Raw genomic sequence first — 25,433 nt, forward strand, 5'->3', positions numbered from 1 at the left:
AATAAATGAAGACAGAAAACTAAACAGCAGTGACGTTTGTAGGGTTACTGAAGTTTGGCTAGCTGGTATATAATGATGTGCTACGTGACCGCTAGCGACACAGCTATGTTAGCATAATATAAACAAGCTAACTTTTTTCCACTCGATAAAAGTTAACGTGAGTGTTCTCGGTGGTCAGGAACAAATGTAATCGCATGGCAGGATGCTGTAAAAGGACCAAACTTCAGCCAGGAGAACAACTGAGATAATCCATCCACAATACGAGGTTAGTCATTCATATACTGCTGCATGGGCTGGGCTGTAGTTACATCCTAAGGTTTTAAAAACTGAGCTTAAATAAATGATTAGCAGTAATAAAAGCTGAGGGAGGTCAACAGTGATCACTGACTGTTTTAGGAGCTTTTTGAGATTAAATAGAAGAAAATACAAAACATTAAACAGGTTAACAACACAAAAGCCATATTAAACGCAGACTACTTTAGGCCCGGAAGTAGGATTCGTCACGTCTAGTGATGGGTCGTTCGCGAACGAAATGGCTCTTAGAGCCGGCTCTTTGACGTGAACGACGCGAGCCGGCTCCTTATCGCGAGCCGTCACGTGGGTTTTTTTTTTTTTTTTCTTTCTCTCAGCCTCTCTCTCGCACTTTTTTTCTGTTTCACTCTGCACGCGAGCCTTGTGCTTTACGCTGGGCAGAGGGGGGAGGGGCGGTAGTTACACTCAGTAGCACAGGAACAGAGCCAGAGAGAGAGAAAGAGAGGCAGGGACAACAACATTAGAAAGGTATCCGGTTGTTCAGTGATGACGCGACGAATCCTACTTCCGGGTCTAAAGTAGTCTGCGTTTAATATGGCTTTTATGTTGTTAACATGTTTAATGCTATGTATTTTCTTCTATTTGATCTCAAAAAGCTCCTAAAACAGTCAGTGATCCCTGTTGACCTCCCTCGGCTTTTATTACCGCTAATCATTTATTTAAGCTCAGTTTTTAAAACCTTAGGATGTAACTACAGCCCAGCCCATGCAGCAGTATATGAATGACTAACTTTGTATTGTAGATGAATTATCTCAGTTGTTCTCCTGGCTGAAGTTTGGTCCTTTTACAGCATCCTGCCATGCGATTACATTTGTTTCTGACCACCGAGAAAACTCACGTTAACTTTTATCGAGTGGAAAAAAAGTTAGCTTGTTTATATTATGCTAACATAGCTATGTCGCTAGCGGTCACTAGCACATCATTATATACCAGCTAGCCAAACTTCAGTAACCCTACAAACGTCACTGCTGTTTAGTTTTCTGTCTTCATTTATGCTGGAAGTGATAAGTAAGCTGTATGTTTTAATTTGTTTCCAAAACCCCGCAGTCAGGACATGCTATATTGTATTTAGATAGAAGCTAGCGAGCTAACTCCCTGCTAACTTCTAACTCCGTTAAATGTCATAAATTCCGTTTTCATGGATGCCTGGATGTTAAACTCAATTGTTACACCTGGTAGAGCAGAACGCTGATCATTTTATTAAAGATGAAAGACTTTAGACAGTTTTTCAACTCTCAGTAATGCCACAGTGATCGTTTGATATATGGACCTGCAGCGGAGTTTAGACCTAGGGCTGGGCAAAACGATTATTTTCCTAATCGATGAATCTAGCGATTAATTTTTCGATGCATCGATTAATCTAACGATTCATTTTTCAATCCGATTCGATTTCGATTCGATTAATGATTTTCTCCCCCATTATTTGACTTGTATAGCAATTTCACATTTACTAATTTATGTATATAAATGAAAAACACAAATTTATTCATTTGAAGACCTTTTAATAAAAAAAAATTGCAAAATAAAGTTGTAGAGGTCGTACAATCAATACAATAGAGATAGCATTTAACAAGAAATGAAATGTGCAAACATATATAAAATTAAGGAAAAGTTAACAAAACATTTCAAATAAATAGCAACAATGGTGTCTTTAAACAAACAAAATGTAACATTCACTTTGCTTTCTGCCAAAAAGTGCTCTTCATTCACAAAACAAAATCCACAATAACATTGTACTACAATCTGCTGTTTTTAACAAAAAATTAAATGTTTTGCAAAACAAATATAAAGGAAATCATAGCAAAAAATTAATAATATACAAACTAGAGATGGACCGATCCGATATTACGTATCGGTATCGGTCCGATACTGACCTAAATTACTGGATCGGATATCGGAGAAAAATAAAAAAATGTAATCCGATCCATTAAATATCACGAAAGCACCTCACAAAACTTGCAACACGCCGTAACTCACCTCAGAACGTTAGCAGTCGGAGCAGTATGCATCACGTGATAGAGCGGCTGTGGCATGCCGGACCTGTCGGTGGTCTGGATAGCATGTGGAGCTTCGCTAGCAACCTGGCATTTCATCTCCGACAAAGTTATCCCCGAGAGAAGTAAAGCAAGTGTGTAAGTCCATCTCTGAATGTTTGTAAAGCATTCCCACGTTAAGCTTAACAAGCGACTGCCTCTCCTGCTGCTACTTCAATCGTGAAACTGCTTAAATGATCAGCTGATCGGCTTTTCTGTCGCGAGTCCGTCTCTCTTGTTTGTTTTTGGCCCACTTTGCACCAGAAAGAGGAAACCAGCGGCTGAACAACAGCAGAACGTTTAAGCTTGATAAGCTGTTGTTAGAATTTATTTAATATTACTTTCTACACCAGGATCTTTTTCTACGTAGCTGACGCTGGTAACTGTGCAGGGGCGGATCTAGCAAAGTTTAGCCAGGGGGGCCGATAGGGCATGAACAGGGAAAAGGGGGCACAAAGACACACTTTTCTTTCTTATTCTCATTTAAAATGTCGAGCTTTTAATAAATAATTATCTGACACCCAAAGTTTTAATTTGATGTAAAATGAATAGAAGTCAATTACTGTATATAGTGACTATTAAGTCTAATATATACCCTAGTAAGCTATAGTACTTTTTACTTTGGAAGGTACCATCTGTGCAGTCTGCAATTTTGTTGAAGAAAGATGTTGAATCTATTTAATATTTCTTGAAAAATAATTGATTTCTGTGCATTTTTTTTCACACTGCATCAAATTAAGGTTGATTACGTCGATTAAGCATCATGAGGTGGCGCGTGAGGGGTGGTTCCTTATTTTTTATTTATTTATGTTTGTTGTTGCTGGGAGTTGGAACCCTATTAGTTAGGTTGCTTAATATTTACGCTAAGTACTCTTTAAAATACCAGAATAGGGAGGATGGTGTAGGTCTAAGTTTATTAGATTGATCAGTATTGCTGAACTATGAAATATTTTTTTTGTATACAGGTATAACAGAATAGCTTTAGTGTAGTTGTTGTTTTAAACTTGAGTATGAACTTGCAAAATGCAGCAAGATATTTTAAAAAACAGTTTTGTTGATTAAAAAACACTATATCGGATTCATATCGGTATCGGCAGATATCCAAATTTATGATATCGGTATCGGTATCGGACATAAAAAAGTGGTATCGTGCCATCTCTAATACAAACAGCAGCAATGGCGTCTTTGAACAAATAATGAAATGACAAGTTACCCCTAAGTAGGACTCTGTGACCAGACTTGTCCAAGCATCAGTGGTAAGGGAGATTTTGGATGTTTTGGAGGCTTTTTTTAGTTCATTCCTTAGTTTCTCCATTGAAGTTTCATACTTTCTCTCCATCATGCTTGTAAAATGACGCTTAGACAGCAGAGTGTAACCTGGTTGGAAAGTGGTCAGCATTTCTTTGAATCCCTCACCCACAGCAAGTGGTCTCTTGTCTTTTAAAATCATAGCTAAGACGCTCTCAGTAAGTACAGCCACCTCCTGGGGGGTGCATGGTGTACTTCTTCTCTGACAGTAGTCCTCCAGACTTTTCTGTTTATTCCTGAAATCATAAATCACACACAGCACACAGATGAATTCGAATAATTACTAAATAATTATATGGAAAGCATAATATCAAAATAATTTGATAAGGATCTGGTTGAGATAGATAGATACACACATACTGTTATGCCATGTGCTTTCATAGCATAACAGTAAGAGGTTAATGATAATCCCCAATGTTGAACATATGATATGCAGTAATCATGATGGCTGGAAAAGATAACGTTTAAACACCCAGGGCTGATGGCACCTTTACTGGTGCACTGCTTTCTAGTCATTAGATGGCATAACTTTGACCTATAAGATCAAGCTGGAGAAGCATTATGTATGAAAACAGCGTTCAAATAGGATGAAACACATTAAATTTGACAAATCAAGAGTTCGTTGTCATTTTGCTTTTGCAAGCACTTTAACAATGTTGTAATAGTGTCCACGACGGCTACGTTTAGCAGGTGGTGCATTATCCTTGTTAACATTTCTCCTGCGGCCAATTCGCTGTCTCACATTTTTGTCTTTCGCCGATTCTGATAATCAGCCTGCGCGCATTCCGACTCATTTTGCCAGCATGGGCCACAAACCAAAAAAACAATAACAACAGCAGCTGCTATATGTTACTGCTAAGCAGCTTAAATGAGTTTTGCATTTACGGAGGTTGGGTCTTTATCTGTGTCTATGAGTGAGTGTACGTCTACGTGGGGCGGGGGGGTCTGGATGAATTAACGGGTAAAAACTAGCGTTAGTAAAAAAGTTAAACTTACGGTGGTTTGTCCTTTGCAGAAGCTGCTCCTGGATGCCGTCGTTTGAGGTGCTGGTGCATAGCCGTCGTGCTTTTATGATAGGCCATTTCCACCTCACAAAGCCGGCAAACGACTGAATCACTTCCTTTTCTGTTAAAATATCCCCATACTGTAGAGCTGCGTGTTCGGGTGGAGTGATTTAAGTTGACTGCAACTGCCTCACTCATGATTTCGCTACTCGCTGCCGCCATGTCTTTTTTTGAAAGTGACGACGCATCGACGCAGATTTTTTTACGTCGACGTATTTTTTGCGTCGACGTAATCGATTACGTCGACGCGTTGTCCCAGCCCTATTTAGACCCAGACACGGCTAGTGACGTCAGACTGAACAACCGGATAGTAATCATCCACAACTATTTTCGGTTGCAGATGATAAAGGATTGAGAAAGTTTATTCATGCAGGTCCATATGACAGAGAATATGCATGTTCTTTTAGTTTTCATATTATAATTTATATTTAATTGTGTTGTGGTTTGCAGTGTTTTGTGTTCTTTTCACTTTAAATTTGTGAAAGGAAAAAGCTGAAAATTTAAATAGTTAAAACTTGAAATGTGAATAGTTGATTTTTGTATTATATGATTTATTTATTAAATTTTATGTGGAGTGAATACATAAAAGTATATTTACGGTGGCCCCTAGAGACAAAGCACATACAAACTTCAAATCACGTACGAACTCTGAAGCATGTACAAACTCCAAAACACGTAAAAACACGTACAAACTCCAAAACACGTAAAAACTCCAAAACACGTAAAAACACGTACAAACTCCGAAGCACGTAAAAACTCAGAAGCATATAAAAACTCAGAAGCACATAAAAACTCAAAACACGTACAAAAGACAACAGAAGTGCTCCAGGATGCTGGGCACAGTGTTGAGCCTTTGTTATCTTGTGGCTACACAAGCCAGCAAGTACCAACGACCGGATTTGGTGTGTGGTAATAACAGGTAAATGAACTTTTTTTTAAATTATTTGAATATATATATGAGTGCCTGTGTATAAATACACAAACAATACACACATGCTTTCAATTGTGTGATTTAAGTGATCTAGTAGCTCTGCTTTGGAAGTTCAGTTCATGCTAGAAATGTGTTTTGGAGTTTATACGTGTTTTGTCTCTAGGGGCCACCGCATATATTTATATATAAACATATATAAATAAAACCACTTGTTTTTACGTTAGTAATTCCTTTTGTGCATAATTTTATATTATTGTTAATAATAAATTAATTAAAGCAACAAAACAACCTGAAGAGCCGGTTCGGAGCCGAAAGAGCCGGCTCTTTTTAGTGAGCCGAACCGAAAGAGCCGGATCTCTAAAAAGAGCCGGAAATCCCATCACTACTAGTCACGTCATCACTTAACGACCAGATTAATAAGGTCACAGGGACTACACTGTGTAAAGAGCCTGCCACATTAAGTATAATGGTTTTTAATAAAAATGTTTCTGCCTCAAGGCTTCATGTTGAAAGAAAGCCTCTCTATTTAACCAAATCCAAATAATTATCTGAGCAACTTTGCTGCTGGATGCCTCCAAACTCCATAAATATGCAATAAACTGGTTTGGACTGTAAACAGAATCATGCTTTCCATCTAAAGTATTTTGGTTTGTACACTAAAAAGACTTCTGTAAGGGCTGCTGAACTGCTCCAAATGATGACTAATTTGGCAAAGTGTCTGCAAAGCCTCAGTAGGATTGTGATTTCAGAAATATCCCCAGTTGTTCTGGGAATATTTTCTGTTTTTTGTTTGTTCCACTTTTGTCTTTTGTTACCGGTCACCAGTGCCAGAATGTTAGACTCCAGTGAAAAGTCTATGAATCTGTGCCATGATGAACGAAAGCAGTTCTGAATGCAAAGGGGGGCCCAATCCTGTACTAGTAGGGTGTACCTAATAAAGTGTCCATTGAGTGTAAAGATGGTCTTTCAATTAAGAAAACAGTTGAAAGCCTTTAATGTTTTATTTCCTAGAGCATCCAAATGTTTTAGCGACTTTAGACCTCTATCTTTCCATGTTAACTTGAGCTACAATCCTCTATATTCACAATCAAAGTATGAGACAGTCAATCTAAAGAATCTGGAGCTTTCAAATGGACCTCAAAGATTTTCCCAGGAATACCTCAAATAACAACCCTACCTCAGACTTTGAATACTTCGTTTTAAGAGATGATGATACAGTGGAAAGTTTCTGTCTCTGTGATTATCTTCCTAAGACTCTAAATGTTGGGTTTGCTTTTAATTGTTCACAAGTCTGATGTTGATTACTTGGTAGTAAAGCTCCAAAAAACATTTCATTATCACCTTTTCTACTCTCTGCTCTGTGACTACAGAGTCTTGAAATGAAACATGCAATGTTATTAAATCTTCCCGCTTGGTGAGTAGTTGGCATCCTACATGCAAACTGCAGATGACTATGGCAATCTCATTGCAACCAAAGCAATCACAATTATGTTTTTGGTGCAGCAGACCCTGATTTCACCTGGCAACCACCACAAACCAGTGGCTTTACCCCCAAAGTTGCCAGGGGTGTGCAGCGCTGTGGTCCATTGATCACCTCTCCGGTTTGAGCCTGTCCAAAGACATGCTTGTCAATTGGTGATTCTAAAGTGCCTGTTGGTGTGATGGAAGTATTTAAAAAAGTGATGGCAGGGTGTGGAGACGGGAGCTGAGCCGAGGAAGCCTTCATGCATCAAATACCAAGAGTGTCAGGGGAACACCGGGGAGGACAACAACAAAACTAAAACAGGGAGCTAAGAACTTAATCACAAAAACTCGACTTCACTACTGTATGTTTTCAATGTTTTTGTCACTTTTTACAGAATCAAAGTCAAAGTAATGTCAGTACTTCCAAGCTTTAAACCCTGCATGGTCGTACTCTCTCCTGCACTCCATATTATCCTTTGTTGATCTACACACGTCTGTTGCTGCCACGGACGTCGCATGCTCGTACGTCATTGTCATGAGACACTCTTGTGAAGAAAATGACGAGGATTAGTAACGCAGTAATGTAGCCTGCTTACGGGAAAGTAACAGTAATCTAATTACCTTTTTTGCAATAGTAATCCCTTACTTTACTCGTTACTTGAAAAAAGTAATCAGACTATGCGGTGTTGCCCATCTCTGGTCCAAATACAGAAAGTATCATAGAAAGATTTAAGGTATCGTGCCACATTTGACCTCTGACCTCTTGTTCATGGTTAATAAATTAAGAGTCAAAGGGAAAGACAAATTTGAAACTTTGTTACTTACTACCGTTGTTTGGAATAGATAGGAATATAGGGAATTCCATATTTTTATTTAAAGACAGGACTCACATGTTTTCATTTCTAGTCTTTAAAACCTGTCTCTACCCATCTAGTATTAATTCCTTCTGAGATACAAGTATGTATATTATGCACACACACAAACACACATGCTGCTATTACCCATTTCTTGTTTTTATACCTAAGATGAATTATTGTTGAATGAAGACATTTTTCAAACACATGTAAAATGTGGCCAATTGTGTTTATTGGGTAAAGGAAAAGGTAGAAGGGGGAAAAGGGGGGATAGAAAGAAGGAAAGAGAGAGGAGAGAAAACCCCAACAATCCCCTCTGAGCAAGCACCAGGCGACAGTGGATAGGAAAAACTCCTTTAAAGTGAAAGAAACCTAAAGGAGAAACCTATGGCAGAACCAGGCTCAGGAGGGGGCAGTCAACTGCCGGGACTGGTCGGGGGGTGAGGGTGAAAAAAGAAAAAGGAGGGAGGGGAAGGGGGAAAATGAAGATGGAATAGAGGTGGAGGAAGACGAGCTTACATCAGGTGAGAAGCAGCAGTGTCCCTCCTCCAGAACCAGTGGAAACGTTTTCTCTTCTTTTTTAGATATTCTTCCACCAGCACTTTTTTCTCAATGATGAGGGTTTTCAGCTCATCCATTGTTTCTGTGTTTTCTTTCTCAAGTTTGTTGCATCTTTTCACCATGTCTTCTAATTGTTCTTGTTTTTCTTTAAGATGGTCTTTCAGTTCTTTAACTGTTGCCTCCTCTATTTGCTTTGCCTTGTGCACATCTGTGTGCATGTCTTCCAGCTGCTGGTTTCTCTTCTGGATATCTTGAAGTCTACACTGCAGGTCTTTATGTGTTTTCTGTTGTTCTTGCTTTTGTGCCTGGATTTCAGTGTTTTTGTGCTTCAAGGTCTTAGAAAGTTCTTCAAGTTCTGCATTTTTTCTCAGCATTTCATTGATGCTACTCTGCATCGCTGAGCATTGATTTGCCCGTTTTTTCTTTTCTCCTTCCAGTACAGTTGTTTTGTACTTCGTTTCATTATACAGTTCTTGGAGTTCTTCATTTTTCCTCTGAAGAATAAGTTTTTCTTCTTCCAGTTGTATTTTCTGTTGGTCTTTTTCTTGAAGCAGCTCGTTATTTCCGTGCACTTTTTTATCGAGCCTGATTTGGAGCAATCTGTGTTTTTCCTTCATCTCGTCAACATTGGAGCCCATTTGTTTCAGTTTAATTTCCATTTGCTTCTTGTTTTGAAGCAACTGTTGATTTTTGTGCAGAGTTTTGTCATGTTTCACCTGCAGAGCTTTGTGTTTTTCCTCCATGGCTTGGAGTTTGCTCTGCAGGTCTCTCTGCTCTACGGGCTCTTGTTTCTTGTCTTGGAGGATCTCCTTATTTCTCTCCAGAGCTTCATCAAGCATAACTTGGAAGCCTTCATTTTGTTTCTCGATGTCCCTCAGCTTGCAATCCATTTCTTCCTGATGTATTTTCTGTTGGTCTTTCTCGTGAAGCATCTCTTTATTTTTGAGCAGTGCTTCCTCAAGAGTCATTTGCAGCATTTTCAGTTCTTCCTCCAAGACTTCAAGCTTGGAGTCCGTTTCTTTCTCGAGCATTTCTTGTTGCTCTCTCTCTTGAATGAACTCTTTATTTCTGTGCACTGTTTTCTCGAGCCTGATTTGGAGCAATCTGTGTTTTTCCTCCATCTCGTCAACATTGGAGTCCATTTGTTTCTTTTCCATTTCCATTTGCTTCTTGTCTTGAAGCAACTGTTGATTTTTGTGCAGAGTTGCTGCATGTTTCACCTGCAGCGCTTTGTATTTTTCCTCCATGGCTTGGAGTTTGTGCTGCATGTCTCTCTGCTGTGTGGACTGTTGTTTCTCTTCTTGGTGGATTTCTTTCAGTTTTTCCAGAGCTTCGCCAAGCTTCTCTTGGAGCTCCTGATTCTTCTTGAGCATGTTTTCCTGTTTTATGCTCTCTTTTTTCTCCTTTTGGAGCAGATCTTTAATTTTTTCCAGAGCTCCATCAAGCTTTTCTTGGAGCTCCTGATTCTTCTCGTCTTGGAGAGCCCATTGTTTCTCCTCAATAATACCCTGTTTTTCTTCAAGCTGGTAGGATAATTCTTCTAATTCAGCGCTCTTTCTCTCATTTTCTTCCGTCAGGATCTTAATCTTCTCTCTGTTCATGAGATTTTCATTCTCCATTTCTTCCAGTCGCTTTTCCTCTAACTCTACCTGTTCATCCCAAGGAAGAGAGCTGATATAAGGGTCTAGGGACTCATACCATGGAATAGAGCTGGGGTCAACTTCTTGTCTTTCTTGCTGTTTCTGAGACATGTTGGAGTCTGTATACCGTGAGTACGGAAAGGATCCAAATGTTTGAAAATGCTTTACTGGTGAACGTTTGAATGCTGCTAACACAAGTGCTGCAAATAACGGACTAAAAGTTGAACATCCTCACCCCTACTTAAGACTTCATGAGGATCAAAGCTTCAAAGGATCAATGCTTTAGAAGCCTGTGACATCAGAATTCCATAAGCCAATGAGGTTGTCACATGACATTTTTGAATGAGGTCATATTTTTGTATGAATTGTTTTATAAATAACATCAACATTCCGTGAGCCAATGAGGTTCTTACATGACTTTTGAATGAGGATAATTTTTTTACTTGGAAAATTACCAATAAAGTTTCAATCCCTGTTATTTTTGTAAAAAAAAAAAAAGAAGTATTATTGCAATAACATACAAAGTGAGTAAAGAAAGTAAGTAAAAGTACAGTTTTATTTATACAGCACCTTTCAAGACAAATTCATTTTGTTTGTGTTGTATTGGTAACTCGTTGAAGTGTTACTGGGTATCATAACCAGACAGTTTGCACATACAGTGAGTGAAAGCATTGGGTGGACTGAATCAGGGTGTAGAGGATGATGATTTGTGCTGAAAAATAGAAAGTCCAGGTTTTTTCTTTTCAGAAAAAGCAACTGCATTGAGTTAGAGAAGCTACAGTTGGTCTCTGTGTGAGACTCACAAAAAGAAAGAAGTATAAAATGCATAACAGGTGCATGTACAGCCAAATATGGGCATGTGCACACTTTTTTAAATCCCTGCTCTGCTGGATGGAGTTCTGCCAACAATCCCCACAGGCCTATTTAACAATCTCCCTCCCTCAAACTTCATATCATATGCTCCTACATGTGGGCGTGTGTTTGCGTGTGCGAGTGTGTGTGTGTGCGTCACTGTGTGAACTCTGAATTGGGTGCATTTTACGGTCTTTCTGCCAGGCTACGTCATTTCTCTAATGGCTCCGTGCTTTCACATTGGCAGCGTTACGTTACATGAATCATTATTTACAAAGATATGGGCAAAGGACCAGTCATGAACACACTTGGGTTCGGTAAAAGCACATTAACTAGTAATTGTGTGGCTGTTGTAGCATTAATACAAAGAAACAGCATCAGTTTTCTCCTGCATGACATCATTTTTGTTTAGTTTTCTGAAGTCAGCCCTGAAACCAGTGCTGAACAACAATGAGAGAATTTTTAGCATTTGATTTTTCTATAATGCCAACTAACATTTCTTTGCTATTTACCAGTACTTGGAGGTAAACATTTATGCTCTAAATGCTGCAGATAGGTCTACCTGGTTGAAAGGGAAAGCAGAAAAGAAGGGAATGTTGTTTTGGGGGTCTTAATAGTATGTCCTTTGAGTGTGTTTTACGTCACTACCACCCACGGCTTTTCCTCCACATATGGTGAGGTTCCAGGAATCTGTTTCCTCAGCCTGTTCTTGATGACATGGGTCACATCACTGACACTGCACATGCTGAGGAGAGATGGACCAACAGCTCAAGGCTTAGAACACTTGGAGGGTGACTGTTGGCTTTAGTGTTGGATTATGTCCTAATCTTCAATAAAAAAGAAGTAAAAAGGCTTAAAGATCAATGCACATGAACTTTCAAAGCTAAGAGCTTTTACTCTGGTTTTAGTGGTGGTTTTAGCGCATTATATTTAATGCCTGTAAAAAAAACTGATGTTTTCTGGCAACGTGGCAGAATCATCAAAAGCAAATAGGCTTAGTCACTCTTATTTTTTATTTTATTTTTTTGCTTTGAGCTTAAAGATTGCTTCCTTTCATATACTGGGTATGAGAGCTAACAGCACTTCACACAAGGAAAAGGTAACACAAGCAACAAAATCTGCCTCCCAGTACACAAATCAAACATTATGTCTCATTTGCATAACCTGTAAAATATCAACATATAAAGCAACAGTTAATGATGGAATAAAGGAATAAAAAACACGTTATCTGTGCACTTCTTGTGTGTCATTTCTGTTATGGTCTTCGATTTTGACACAGGGTTTTTGTGTTTTTGTTCTCCTTTTTAATAATCGTCTTCACTTTGATTCTTTGGTTGCTTATTGTGTTTTCAGCCTTGTTTCTTTTGTGACAGTTACTGTTGTGTTTGTGGTATTCCTAGCCTTCCCTGAATTTCCAATATAAAGTTAATTCTCTGTCTCAATGTTAGTGAGTCCCTGTTTCATGACTTTCCTGTATTATTTTGATAGTCATGGGTCTGTAGTTTACTTCATTGTGTCCAGTTTCAAGGTGTCTCCACTTTACCCTCATCACCCTTAGTTGCTTAGTAGCTTTTTCCTTGCTAGAGTTTCCAATTACCCTAGAGGCAAGAGAGAGGTATCTTCTCTCAGCTCTTGATTACAAAGCAAATAAAACAATTTCTCTAAATGTCGAGGTGGTCTTGAATCTTTTAGGCAATAATGTCACAGTAGCTGTCTGATGTCATTTTGGCTTTTCCCCCCCCATGACAGGTAGACAAACACAAGAGATGTAAGAAGACAAGCAGTATAAATGACTTAAATTTCATTGGCTAGATGCCTCTTTTTTTCCTTCACTATACTCTCTGTAAAAAATACCGCAAATCCCAGAATGAGGGACACTATCAAAATAAAACGCGACCCTTTCTGAAGGGTGGAAATCCCCAATTTAGTGGGCTTTAAATCAAATCCACACTAACACTTTGTTAGCCAGAATCTGCCTCATTCCCATATTATAGCAATATCTGCGATGCTGAAAAAAGTCTGGATAGGTGGCATATGCAAAGTAAAGATATCTTCATTAAATAATCCATTTCACACCCGGTGGTTCTTGGTGTAAAGGCTGTCTCTGCATCCAGCTGCAGAGGATTTGAGGCAAATCTGAAGCTCAAAGCCTTCCAGTTAAAACAGAATGAAGCAGCCTGTGGATTCCCACTTAGATGCCACTTGGATGCAGCTGAATGCTAAATTGAAATATTTATGTACACTTGGCCTCTATTTACATACTGTGGTATTTGCACTTTCCAGACTTTTGACCACATTTGAAGGATCAGCTAATCCCAGAAGTAGGTGTTCTTGCAGATAGCAACTGCAGATTTTCTCATTTGAAAAATCCTTTAAGACTGATACAGTATAAGAATACAAAACTTAACTACTGACACTGATGTCTCAATACTAGCAATAAAATAACTAGTATTGGTTATGGCGTTTATCCACACAACTTGATGATCCGCTGATATGTGGATGTGGATATTGATATTTGAACCAAGCTGCAGCTCATTTTAAACTTTATACCAGATAATTATTAGTATGTAGCCGCTGCTATCATGAATTCTGGAAACTTAATCAGTCGCTCATATTCCACTGCTTGTTCATGCAAACGTCTAATCAATCAGTCAGCATTAGGTTTGTAGAAATGGTCACAATGACCAGCTGAAGTTCAAACCGAGCGTCAGAATGGGAATAAAGGGGATTTAAGTGCCTGACTTTCTGAGTATTCCAGAAACTGGGATTTTCCCACACAACCATTTTTACAGAAAATGGTCTGACAAAGAGAAAATATCAACTGGGCTGCAGTTCTCTGGGCAAAAATGCCCTATTGATGCCAGGCAGTTCAGAGGTCAGAGGAGAAGAGTCAAACTGTGCCAAGCTGCTAGGAAGACAGCACTAACTCAAATAGCCGATCATTCCAACCATTGTTTGAAGCAGAGCATCTCTGAATGCACATTATTTCTGACCATGAAACAGTGAGTGGAAGATCACATTGAGTGCACCTCCTGTTAGCTAAGAGCTGGAAACGGTAGTTATAATTCACAGGTGCTCACATTGACTGGTCTGATGAGCAGTGTTGGTCAAGTTACTTGAAAAAAGTAATCAGTAACTAATTACTGATTACTTCCCCTAAAAAGTAATCCCGTTACTTTACTGATTACTTATTTTCAAAAGTAATTAATTACTTAGTTACTTTTTAAAAACACGATTTACAACCTGAAATAGGTGATAAAGCGATAGATCTTTCAGCCCAATTCTACTTTTTCTGCATAATCCATCATACAAAATGTAAACAAATGGAAAAGTCTCTTTTTTTTTTACTTTCATAGTTTTATTAATTTTAATTTTTTAACTTTATGCATCAAGCAAAAATCTAATTATATGCAACATTCTCTGACTGGAAGAAATTTGTTTAATATTTAAACCTATTTTCTGCAAATTCCAGCACATAAAATATATATATATTTTTTTGTGTTTACACTCAGTCTTTCAAATAGATGCAAGTAAAACACAGCAGAAAATAAATAAAGTCAAAGACTAGCGGTCCTTAGGCGGAGGTTTACCCTGGTGCAGGTGTGCCGCAGCGGTCAGTGGAAGGATACGGCAGTTTCTCTTTGAATTTCCCATTACGTGGTAGCGCACTTGGAGCTTGCTTGGAAGTTTAGGGGTTTTTTTCGCTGTAAAAAGATGTTTTCTTCCCACGCACAATGCTAATGGACGTTAATGTTTTTGTCACTTTTTATGGAATCAAACTCAAAGTAAGGTCAGTACTTCCACGCTTTAAACGCTGCACGCTCATACTCTCTCCCTTACTTGATATATGATCCACTGTTGATCTGCACACAGCTGTTGTCCCGACCGTCGCACTTGCTTACGTCACTGTCATGAGACATTCTCGCAAAAAAATCACGGTTTTAGTAACGCAGTAACGCAGCGTTCCTACGGGAAAGTAAAGCTAGTAACGCAGTAACGCGTTACTGCCCATCTCTGCTGATGAGTCTCAATTTCTGTCACATGTTAGGGTCAGAATTTGGCATAAATAACATAAAAGCATCCATCCTGCCTTGTATCAGCTGTTAGAGCTTGTGTTGGGGTGATGATGTGGATGATATTTTCCTGGCTCACTTTGGGCTCCTTGTAACCAGCTGAGCACAGCCTGCCTGAGTATCATTGCAGACCATGTCCATCACTTTATGAACACAGTGTACCCATCTTCTGATGAGTGCTTCCAGCAACTGTGTGATGCTATCGTGTCAATATGGACCAACTATCAATGAGGAATGTTTCCAGCCCCTTGCTGAATCAATGCTGTGAAGAATTGAGGCAGTTCTGAAGGCAAAAAGGCATCCGATCTGATATTAGCAAGGTGTACCTAACAACGTGGCTGGTGAGTGTATTTTAGTTGGGCCATTTTAGCATTTAGTGCATGCTTTGCTTCACACCACATCCCCATTTCCTCTTCCTCTATTACCAAACTAGATAGGCTCAGCTCACGCCAACATTTTCAAGATAGTTAATTTACAATATCTTGGCAACAACGTGCTTTTTTCAAAGACTTCAAATATCTGGTCATCCCACCCAGCGTGGAAGCAAAAAGTAATCCAGCTGCTGTATGATTCATGGAAACATTCAAAGCTCAGTGTCTTACCATGCATCAAGAAAAGCCAGTGGAAAAAAAGAAAGAAAAGTTTGCCAGCTGATCTCACTGTCAAATTTTATGAGTAGGTAATATTACATAATTTGTTGAGCATATGCATCCTCACAGCAGTTGACACCACCGGGTTCTGTGTCCAACACAGAGTTCGGACCACCTTATTCTCCCACCATCTGCAATCATGCAGAGTGGATGCTGATATGTGAATGGAGAGCGCTTAAAAGAACACCTGTTTTTCTTATTGACGGCCGTGTTTATACCAGTAGCATATCCACACTTGTTGGACAGATTCTGAATAAAGTTCACAGACTGTGTTATTGGCACAGGGGAAATGTAACTGGGTGAGAAGTTATTTGATAGCAGACACACTATCCTTGCTTAAATGCATTGTGCATTGCATATTGATAGGAATGACTTTTACAGATGCTATAAAAGCTTTCAGAGAAGAAACGTTAAGTTGGCTCTTTTACATAGAACACCTGGTTCTGGTTTGGTAATGGACTTGATTGTCTGCTAGTCTGCATCAGTCAAATAGGTCACAGTAAATATGGTCATGAATAAAACAGTTCAAGGCAAATTTGGGCAAATAGCACCCGCACTCTTTAGTGACTGGTTTGACTGAAGCTTGCTAGTTTTGGAAAGAAATTAATACAGGAAATTGTGGCGATGATGCTCTAACAGTGACAGAATTTCCAACCATAGACTCCATCCATCTGGAATCACTCCGCTACTGTGTATCTGGGGACTGAGCTGTTCGGGTCAGAGGACATGGAAAGGTTTGTCATTAAAAGACTGTTGAGAAATACCTCGGAAGGACACTGCTACTCTTCTGAAACGTGGCCCAGCCAATAATAACAACAGACATAGAAGGCGAGGTGTAATGTTAGATGACGGGAGTGGTTGTAGAAGTTTTACAGATGTTTTCCCGCTGGTTGTTACTTCTCCTGGATGTTTGACCTGCTTGTGTGATGTTTACAGTTTGACGTTGAAAGATTTTTGCCAAGTTCTTCAGCTTAAGCTAGAAGGCTGTGCTTACTTTGAATTTGACACCTGTACACATGTTTGCGTTGTGCGCTCTTGATGATCAATATTTAAAATGGTCCTTCTAGAAGTCCTTTGAAACTGGCCGATGTTCAGAAAGTAGAAAGGACATCCACTAGTAACAAGGTCCATGGTTTTATCAAGTCTTGTCACTTGAAAGCTAGAGAAACCCTAACACACACACACAAAAAAAAAAAAAAAAAAACTGAAACTGCTGTAAACCTCTACGGGTCCAAGTGTTAGTGCAACAGCATGATGGCATCATCTGTTACCTGGTTGAGTCACTGGAAAAGCTATAGATTAACCACTTATGTTATGAAGTATTACGAGAAGTACTTTAATGGAAGAAGGAGATGTTCCAACATGTCTAAATTTTAATTTAATTTCATGTCAAGGACAGCAAAGTTTATTTGCAGCCCATTATCATATTGCATAAGTACCAGTGGGCTTTAGAAGCCTTCAACAGTGACACTAGTTTAACAGAAGCACACAGTGGATGGATGACCCAGGTGGAAAGAAAAGGAGGAAAAAAACAAAAAAAAACAAAAAAAAAACACAACACACACACACACACGCACGCACACACACACACACTGATAATCCCACCGTGCAACATGTAGTTAAATTGCTAAAATAAAAATTCTGAAAATGCTCAAATTCAAGGGGGCAGGTGAGGTAGGGGTTAAAGGGAAGGATGAGTGCATTGGGAATTTTGTAGCGTGTCTAAAGTGTCAGATAACTTCAGGCTGAAAAAAATAAGGGAATGAACTAAAACTGAGAAGGATAAACCAGCAGAATACATGACAGACATACATCCTTCACTGTCCTGATTTTGTTAGGTGTGGCTGTGTGCAGGCAGGAATAGGACCCAAGGTGCAGACTCCAGAGACAGAACTTAAACCAAAACAGCTTTAATGCTGAACGCAAACATCATATAACTAGAAAAAACTCAAAATAAACTTACACCGGTGGATGAGCACACCACACAGCACCGTAAACAGTAGATCGCCACACAGACACAGAGAAACACTGGGCTTAAATACACAGAGGGAGCAATCAGGGAATGAGTAACAGGAGGGAAACACAGCTGGGACAAATCAGAACTGACGAGACCAAAGAAGCGTAAACTGAACACACTGAGATAAGACACAGACCTTCAAAGTAAAACAGGAAACGCATAACACAGACTCACATGCAGGCACTACAGAGGGAACAGAGACGTGGGAACAGGGCAGACACAAACACTGACTGAACACGGGGATATAGGAACTTAAGATACACATAGACGCGAACTAGACAAGGGGATGCAGGTGATAGGGGAGACAGAGCAACTAAAGAAGACAGAGACCTAAGCCATAAGACAGAACTCAAAGAAACCAAAAACTAGACAGTATAAATAATATCATAAACTCAAAAACCCTGGGTCGACGACCCAGGCATCCTAACAGATTTTCATAATGTATGTGAAGGACATCGAAGAAAAAAAAGAAAAGAAAAGAACAAGCCTTAAAAGTCAGCTTTAAAATGACAGCTGATATTTTTTTCTCGAAAGTTGCCTGAGCTCTTAAAAAAATCTCACTTTCTAAACTTACAATAAAAATAGTGGTTGATAAAGAGACAAACTATATAATAAGTTATTCATTTGTGTGCATGTGTCTATCTGTGTTTTTGTGTGTTAGGGTGGGGCAGCGATGGACATTTCAGACTCCCTGATGAGCTGCAAGGACGGTTGTGGATAGTCTGGCCTGGAGGAAGGGAAATCACCATTTCACATCTGTCAGTGAAATCAACATTACTTTCCCCCCCCGTTTTTTGTCATTTTTGGACAAATATCAACTGAAAAAGGACAGACATGGTTTGATTTAGTGCATTGAAAAATGAGTATGGCTTTGAATTCCATGCCTTTTCATATTTCATTGGAACCTGCCACTGTGAATTTTCTTTCATTGAACCGACAGCTGTAGGTTTTTCAATACATTCACACAGCTGCTCCAAGAGCTGTAAATTCTTTGGTTTCTTTTGCCAACAATTCCAGAAACCAAAGTATCTGCAGTTTAGGTTTGCTTTATTTTCATTTCTCTTATGGCCTACACTGCAGTCTTATATCCTGAGGTGCTGCTCATCTGCTTAAAAGCAGTAAAAACAGATATTAAGACAAGTTCTTGCATTAATTGCAACCATGTGCAGCTGGTGGGAGCTGTAGCTGCACGTGGAGCAGCCGTGTGTCTTGATGAGTCTCTATAGCAGTTTGATATTCAACAGGAAACAGGGACAGGAAATGTGCACTGGCTTTGCAACGCTGGGATACATTGGACTCACTGCTGAACAAGCTAGAACAGAAATCCAGCACCTGGTTGGATTTGTTTTGGCCCAGGGCTGACCAACTCAGGGCCTACCAAGACCTAGACAAATGTCCTCACTGATAACAAATAGTTTCTGCCACAGTTCTAAAAGTTCTATCAGCCCAAATTTATATACAGTCATGCAAAAAACGAAAAATTCAGTCATGGTAAAAACTAAGTATACGGTCAATGCTTCCATAGGAATTAAGATGGTAAGTAGCAACCAGGTGCTGCTAATCAAATGTACCTCATTAGCTGATGAAGTGAGTACCTGGAGAGGTTTTGACTGTTTTCTGGTCTGGAGCATTTAGGTGTGTGTTAACGCAATGCTATAGTCCTCGTAGGATTGGACGTTCCAGCAAATTCACCCTGCAGCCGGGCCATGCAATGCTCAGAGAAACTGGGAAAAAAAGTATGTTAATGTTAAAGTTCATGATAGTACAGCAGGAAAAAGACTGAACAAGTTTGATTTGTTTGGAAGGGTTGCCAGGAGAAAGCCTCTTCACTCATCTCAACAAAGGACATTGCAGCATGGTTTATGTTTGCAAAGTTCAATTTCAAAGTGATGATGTCTGGCCATAATACACAGTGCCGTCTTTGGTGAGAACCAAATGCTGCATATCAGCACAAACACCTCATACCAACTGTCAAACATAGTGGTGAGGGGTGATGGTTTGAGCTTGTTTTATACCCACAAGATGGCCACCTTGCAGTTGACTATGAACTCCTTTAGTGTTTTAGAGTCAAATGTGAGGTCAGAGTGACTGAAAAAGAAAATAAGAATCAGTGTGTTGCAATGACTGAGTCAAAGTTCAGATCTGAACCTACTGAAATGCTGTGGTCCTTAAGAGAACTGTGCAAATGAATGGCCACAAATCTCAGTAAGCTAAAGCAATGTTCTGAAGAACAGTGGGCCAAATTTCCTCCATAAGTCTGTGAGAGACTGATAAAGTCAAAACATATAAATTAGTTACTAGTTACAACAAGCTTCTGAATGATCGGTGTCTAGTTTCGTATAAAAGTGAACACTTTCGCATGACTTTATGAGTGTGTGAAAGCTTTAGTTTTTCTAACTTTTATGAATAACACCATACAGATTGAATGACAATCACAACAGTGATAACATAAAAGGCTTAAACTGCTGCCAATCGCATCAAAACATTACGCACAAGTGAACACGTTCCTCAGATCAGGCGCAGGGCTACGTAAAAGGAGCGGTCTTCAATTACACAGTCATGAAAAATAACAGTGACCTTTGGATTGTCCCCGAAGTAACCTGGCTTAGTTTTCATCTTTTCTGATATGCTGAACTTTGAATGTGCACCATTGCTGTGGAGAAACATGAGAAGATCTGCCGCCAGTACAATGGAAAGTCATCACAGGAAGTGAAGTAGTAATTTGTTGTTTTTTAGAATCTGACTGATCAAATCCATTGGCAGACGTTAGAGTGTATGTCAGTAGTATTGTCAATCTTCTGATCGTGTTTACATGTGTATGCATAGGAAGACTCGGAATTGGCCCAATGGTTTGAGCCAGTTGAGCTCTAATGTGTGAAACTATTTGGCACATGGGATTATCATGAGAAGCAGCGCCAGAAGAAGAAAGAAAATGGGAATGCTACCAAGATGTGCATGAAAGTCAAAACACTTGCTGATGCAATACAGGTTAAAACCACCACCACAATCCACAACAGTCAGATTTACACTCTTATTTTTACACTGCATTGGCTGGAGGTTTATGGAAACAAAGACAAAGTTTACTATGTGAAGCAAGTCAAAAGAGTAGAATTACAAAAACATCCCTTGCATGATGTCAAGTTTTGAATTAAAGTTTGACAGAACTCATTAATATTGGAATTTTTTCACCTGGGCTTTTTCGTCATATTCTACTAACGGGATAAGTGGAAAGACGTAAGGAACATGTCTACAAAAACATGGGGATTTTTATTTATGAGGAAGGGAAAAATGACACTATGAACTCTTAGCTCTCGCCTGTAGAACAACATGTTTTCAAAGACTGTTCAGAAACCCCTTGGCAACCTTTGGTCTCTAAGGGAAGCTTTGTATTCCTGATTGGTTGGCAAAGTTGCAAAGAGGGTACTGCACCAAAACCCCATTTTGTTTGTTTTGGTTGTTAGTAGATTGCTGTAGTTGCTCAAAGTTTGCATAGATGATGCCACTCACTTGAAAAAGTACGACGCAAACTGGCAACTGAGAATGTTTGACTTCAAAGTAAAACTTGTGATGTGTTGCTGGATAGGCGAAACTTTTCCTTTGAAGGTGAACACTCTCTGCATCCAGTTTGTGTTGTACTTTTTCCAGTTTTTCCACATTTTTCATTATCAACCTGTGATTATCACTTGGGCTACCTTTATGACTAATTTCATAGCTAAAACCAGCATTCTCCATCAACCACTTACCAACTGATTGGGCAACATACATTTTCCCTTGTGAATGGCTGTTGTTGGGGAGGTCACCAATCAATCTCTAGGCCTGTGCGACTGGGGTCTTAATGGACTTGGCATCTATCATTGACAATTTCTGTAACTTTACAAAAACCAGCAGTTCAACATAAGGTAAAGTACAATCCTTTCCCATGTAGGAGGTGGTAAAAAAATTGTTGCTCACACTGTAACTTTATTTTTGACTTTCTATAGATCCACTCAAAGCTTTGTGATGTAATTATGAATTATGAAGAATGGAAATGAGTTGATCTGTGGCAATAAACACTGTTTGATTGACCAGTAGGTGGGAAATAGTAGAACTGCTTTTCCATGAGTTTCATATTTTCCAAAAACATATCACAGTTACCACAGAATAATTGAAGCAATGTTTCTCTATCATGGTGGTGACCACAACTGCTCAGTATTTGCTTCATAAAACTTGCCTCGTTTGCACTGACCTGAAGAACCAAACCGTAAATTCTTACATGGGATGCCACCTGCCATAGAGCGTTTAAACCTTATAAAATGAGTGCTGAAATACATCAGAGGCTGCCTTAATTACATACAAAGAGTTTTGGAGAAATGACTAAGAGTGGGCATCCAGCATTAAACCTTGACTCTTCCTCTAAATGGACATTTTCCAACATATTCCCATCACTGACCCCTAAAAACAACTGGGTTCTGGCTACGTTTTTGGGAAATACTCAGTAAAGTATGAGACACTGTAACCGGTCCAAACTGTGCTTTGGAGAACTTTGAAAAACCTAGAAACAACATAAAGTCTACTGCAAGGATGACGGAGATATGGGGCCAAAAGAGGGGACTCCCAGAAATCCACAGAGACTTTGCTCGATCTTTACTGAAAATCCATCACTTTCATGGAACACAGAGCACAGGAAAGCTCAAGCTTTACAGATAAGCTGGAGCCAATACAAGCACTGATGTCATCATAAATACGGCCTTGGCAAGACCTTGCTAATGATGGATTGATGATTATTCATTCAACGTCACTGGCCCAAGCTTAAGTGAGATAAAACCCCAAGAAGCCTGTCTGATACTGAATTCTTACGTTTCTTTTATGATATCTTTTTACGCACAAATGTGAGAAGCTGAGAGGCTGAATTCCAGGATTTGAGTTCTTTTAGTACACAACCTCCTGAACTCTCCTCGGACTCTGTGGCTTGAAAAGAAAAAAATCAGCACTTCAGCATTAAACAAGCTTACAGTTTAGTAGCATCTTGATGATTCTGTTGGGTTAAATATCTAATACAAAGCTTACATAACAACTAAGATCGGCGCAATCAAGAGTGTAACAATGGTATCACTGGTGTTATTGTACTTTGTTGCACGAGTTTGCTGGCAGGTAGCTAGTTGAACGGCCTCTAATAGGATCAAGGAAGAAAATCTGACATAAAAAATAATCCCACATAACAATTTGCATATTCTTTAATGATGAATGGTACAGTTCACCAGATGTCACCGCTACACTCTGAACAGGAATTCTCCAAGCTGCAGGCCCGTGCTTCCCAGCCACATAAAAGCTCTTTCCAGGTGCCAAATAAGCAAGGATCAAGTCTTTAACCACCCACGTAGGTTCTGATACTCAAGCCTTTTCAGCAATTTTTTTTTTTTTTTTGAGAAAAAGCATTTCTTTAGGACTGTTAGATGATTACAAATCCTAAGCAACATTATAACTGTATGAACTGCAGCACATAATTTCAGTAAGGCGTGCAGGTGGTAGGTATCTGTTCTTGCTTTTCATCTCTATAAAAAGCTACTGTACGATATGTAGGTTCATCAGAATAAATTTTATTCCCATTACTTTGAGACAACAGATTTTACTAGATTTAACAGGTTAGTGGCTGAACTTTATTAAAGGGGCGATTTTAAAAGCTATAAAAGCTATAGCAGCAGGAAACAGTTTGGCTCTTATACTTCTTATAGTGCTACAACTTAATCTTTATGCTGGATTCAGCTCACGGTAAAACATGGTGCCAGTAGCCACGTCGTGGATACTTTCTAATTACCTATTGAGTTTTCTCCCCTGACCTCATACATACTGTCTGCTGTAAGAGATTTGAGCCAACCACTCACTGGAAATGTGTATTCCTTGACCGGTTGCCATTGGTGCTAGGAGAAAGAAACTGCTTCACCAAAAACCTCCTACAGATTGCTTTGGTTTATAGCTAATGACAGCAGTTGCCTGTAGTTTTTATGCGTTTCTGCAAACACTTGCTAACTCCTAGCCAAGCGGTAGTTCAACTCAAAAAAACTTCACTAGGAAGCTTCACCTTCAAAGTAAAAGTTGTGCCTCAAAGCTACAGCCAACACTTTTGAAAGCGTTTTACTTTAAAGGCAAACTGTTTCCTGTTTTGTTGAACATGTCAGTTTCACTGTGTGGAGAAGCAGGACAGTGTTAATAGACAACTCCGTCACTTCCATTCAAACTGTGACTGCACCACTATGCTAGTGACCAAAGCAATCACAAGTGTCAGGGTCGGACGGTGCCCCGACCGGTCAACCTGCCTGAGTCCACTCTATCCTCAACCGGGACAACAAGGGGGTTTTGCAAACCTTTGGAGAATACTAATTTTTCCCTGGTTACAAGTGGTTGCCAGGGAATCACTGACTGGTCTGTAGGTCTGCGTAACTGGGGCTTTCGCGTCATTTTCCAGTAACTGCCATCAACATCCAGCAACCACTCACAGCTGGACAGGGAATACTAATTTTTTCCTTGGGACAGCTGGTTGCCAGATGGTCACTGACCAGTGTCTAGGCCTGTGTGACCATGGAGGCCTTATTTACTTGATCCAACATTGTCACTGTGATTGTTACGAAATGGTGGACAAGTTCACATGATTAGTTGTCACATGTCTGCAAAACCTCAACACATCATAAAATACAGACAACACTGCTAGCATTTATCTCATCTAATTTAGCAAGAAACTAAATTAACAAATACCTGAACAACTTCTGAAAATATTAAAAAATAAAAGGCAGACTTTGTTGGAAAAAAAATCACGGATGCCAACACAACGCTGAAATACTCTTGTCAAAAAATATTCACAAAATTTACCATTAGGCGATGTCTCAAAGAAGAAATATTGGTCGTTTTGATTTTTGCCAGGTCACGGCTGAGTTCAAAGTGATAGTTTTTTGTGGCTGCTGTCAAGATACATCATAAAAAATCTCAGCTCTAAATTTAGCTCTTGCTGGAGTTTTTCATGTTTGCCTGTCTCGCTCTCAGCTGACATCTGAACCTCGTGAGAAATCTGTCTGTGACCACAGCCATGTCTCTGTCCAGTTTGACAAGGCCCAGGCATCAAAAATGGCTGTAGATGTCTAATAGATGGGTGAGAATATCTGGGGGCAAAGGAATGTAACATGTCAAAAATAGATACACAAGCTGAGTGGCTTATTCCTGAAGAATCCCCTCCGCTCGAGCAATCGCCAGGTTTTTCCCACACTCTAAACAGTGTTACGGGAAAAAGGGTGTTTAATTGTGTATGCTCTGCTGACATAATGTTTGCTAAGTTTGTCTCTAGTACTTTATAGGCCATTGACCAAAGTCGTTGGTACAGCAACTTGCTAGCTTGTGTATTGTCTCTCATGCCTCTCAGGTTTATTACCTATTTTACGTGGGATCACACTGGTCTTTAAATGCTGCTGATCTTAACCTCAGGTGCTCTCTGCGTTACTTGACGTATAGTCTTTAACTTACCTGGATGGCCTTTATAGTCTGTTTCCCTTCTGGGATAGGACAAAATCACTTTAGATTTCATTGAGAAGTCAAAGAAAAGGGCTATGACTTTGTTAAATTGGGTTATCTCTCAGAAATAAGTGGTTTCAGTACCAAATAGCACTGCAACAATCCTCTTGTGGGTTAGACACCATAAAAAGTTACTTT

At 39.4% G+C, this 25,433-nt stretch overlaps 3 protein-coding genes across 4 annotated transcripts in view; 1 reads left to right on the forward strand and 2 right to left on the reverse strand.

The window, feature by feature from the left end:
* LOC309714302 (uncharacterized protein) overlaps positions 1-14,125 on the reverse strand; it is a 159,453-nt gene extending 145,328 nt beyond the window's left edge. The window contains exons 1-2 of one of the 2 annotated variants that reach the window (XM_082546635.1): positions 4,989-14,125; positions 1,231-1,600 (exon numbers count right to left, since the gene is read on the reverse strand). In XM_082546635.1, coding sequence (XP_082402761.1) covers positions 8,482-10,278 — 1,797 coding nt within the window. In that variant the 5' untranslated portion in view covers positions 10,279-14,125 and the 3' untranslated portion in view covers positions 1,231-1,600; positions 4,989-8,481. Of the gene's footprint in view, positions 1-778; positions 1,601-4,988 lie in introns of those variants that run through there. The other variant, XM_082546634.1, reaches the window with a different exon arrangement.
* The window catches only part of LOC309714561 (uncharacterized protein), a gene marked incomplete at its 3' end in the record, with an annotated part of 172,592 nt that overhangs the window by 145,387 nt on the left and 1,772 nt on the right, over positions 1-25,433 (reverse strand). The gene's annotated exons all lie outside the window — the stretch shown is intronic.
* The window catches only part of pi15a (peptidase inhibitor 15a), a 36,719-nt gene continuing 11,796 nt past the window's right edge, over positions 511-25,433 (forward strand). The window contains exon 1 of the mRNA XM_082546639.1: positions 511-780. The gene's annotated coding sequence lies outside the window, so the exon portion shown is untranslated. The remainder of the gene's footprint in view (positions 781-25,433) is intronic.

The sequence above is a fragment of the Aulonocara stuartgranti genome, assembly GCF_965226115.1.
Source record: "Aulonocara stuartgranti genome assembly, chromosome: 9".
In the NCBI taxonomy this organism is placed as follows: domain Eukaryota; kingdom Metazoa; phylum Chordata; class Actinopteri; order Cichliformes; family Cichlidae; genus Aulonocara; species Aulonocara stuartgranti.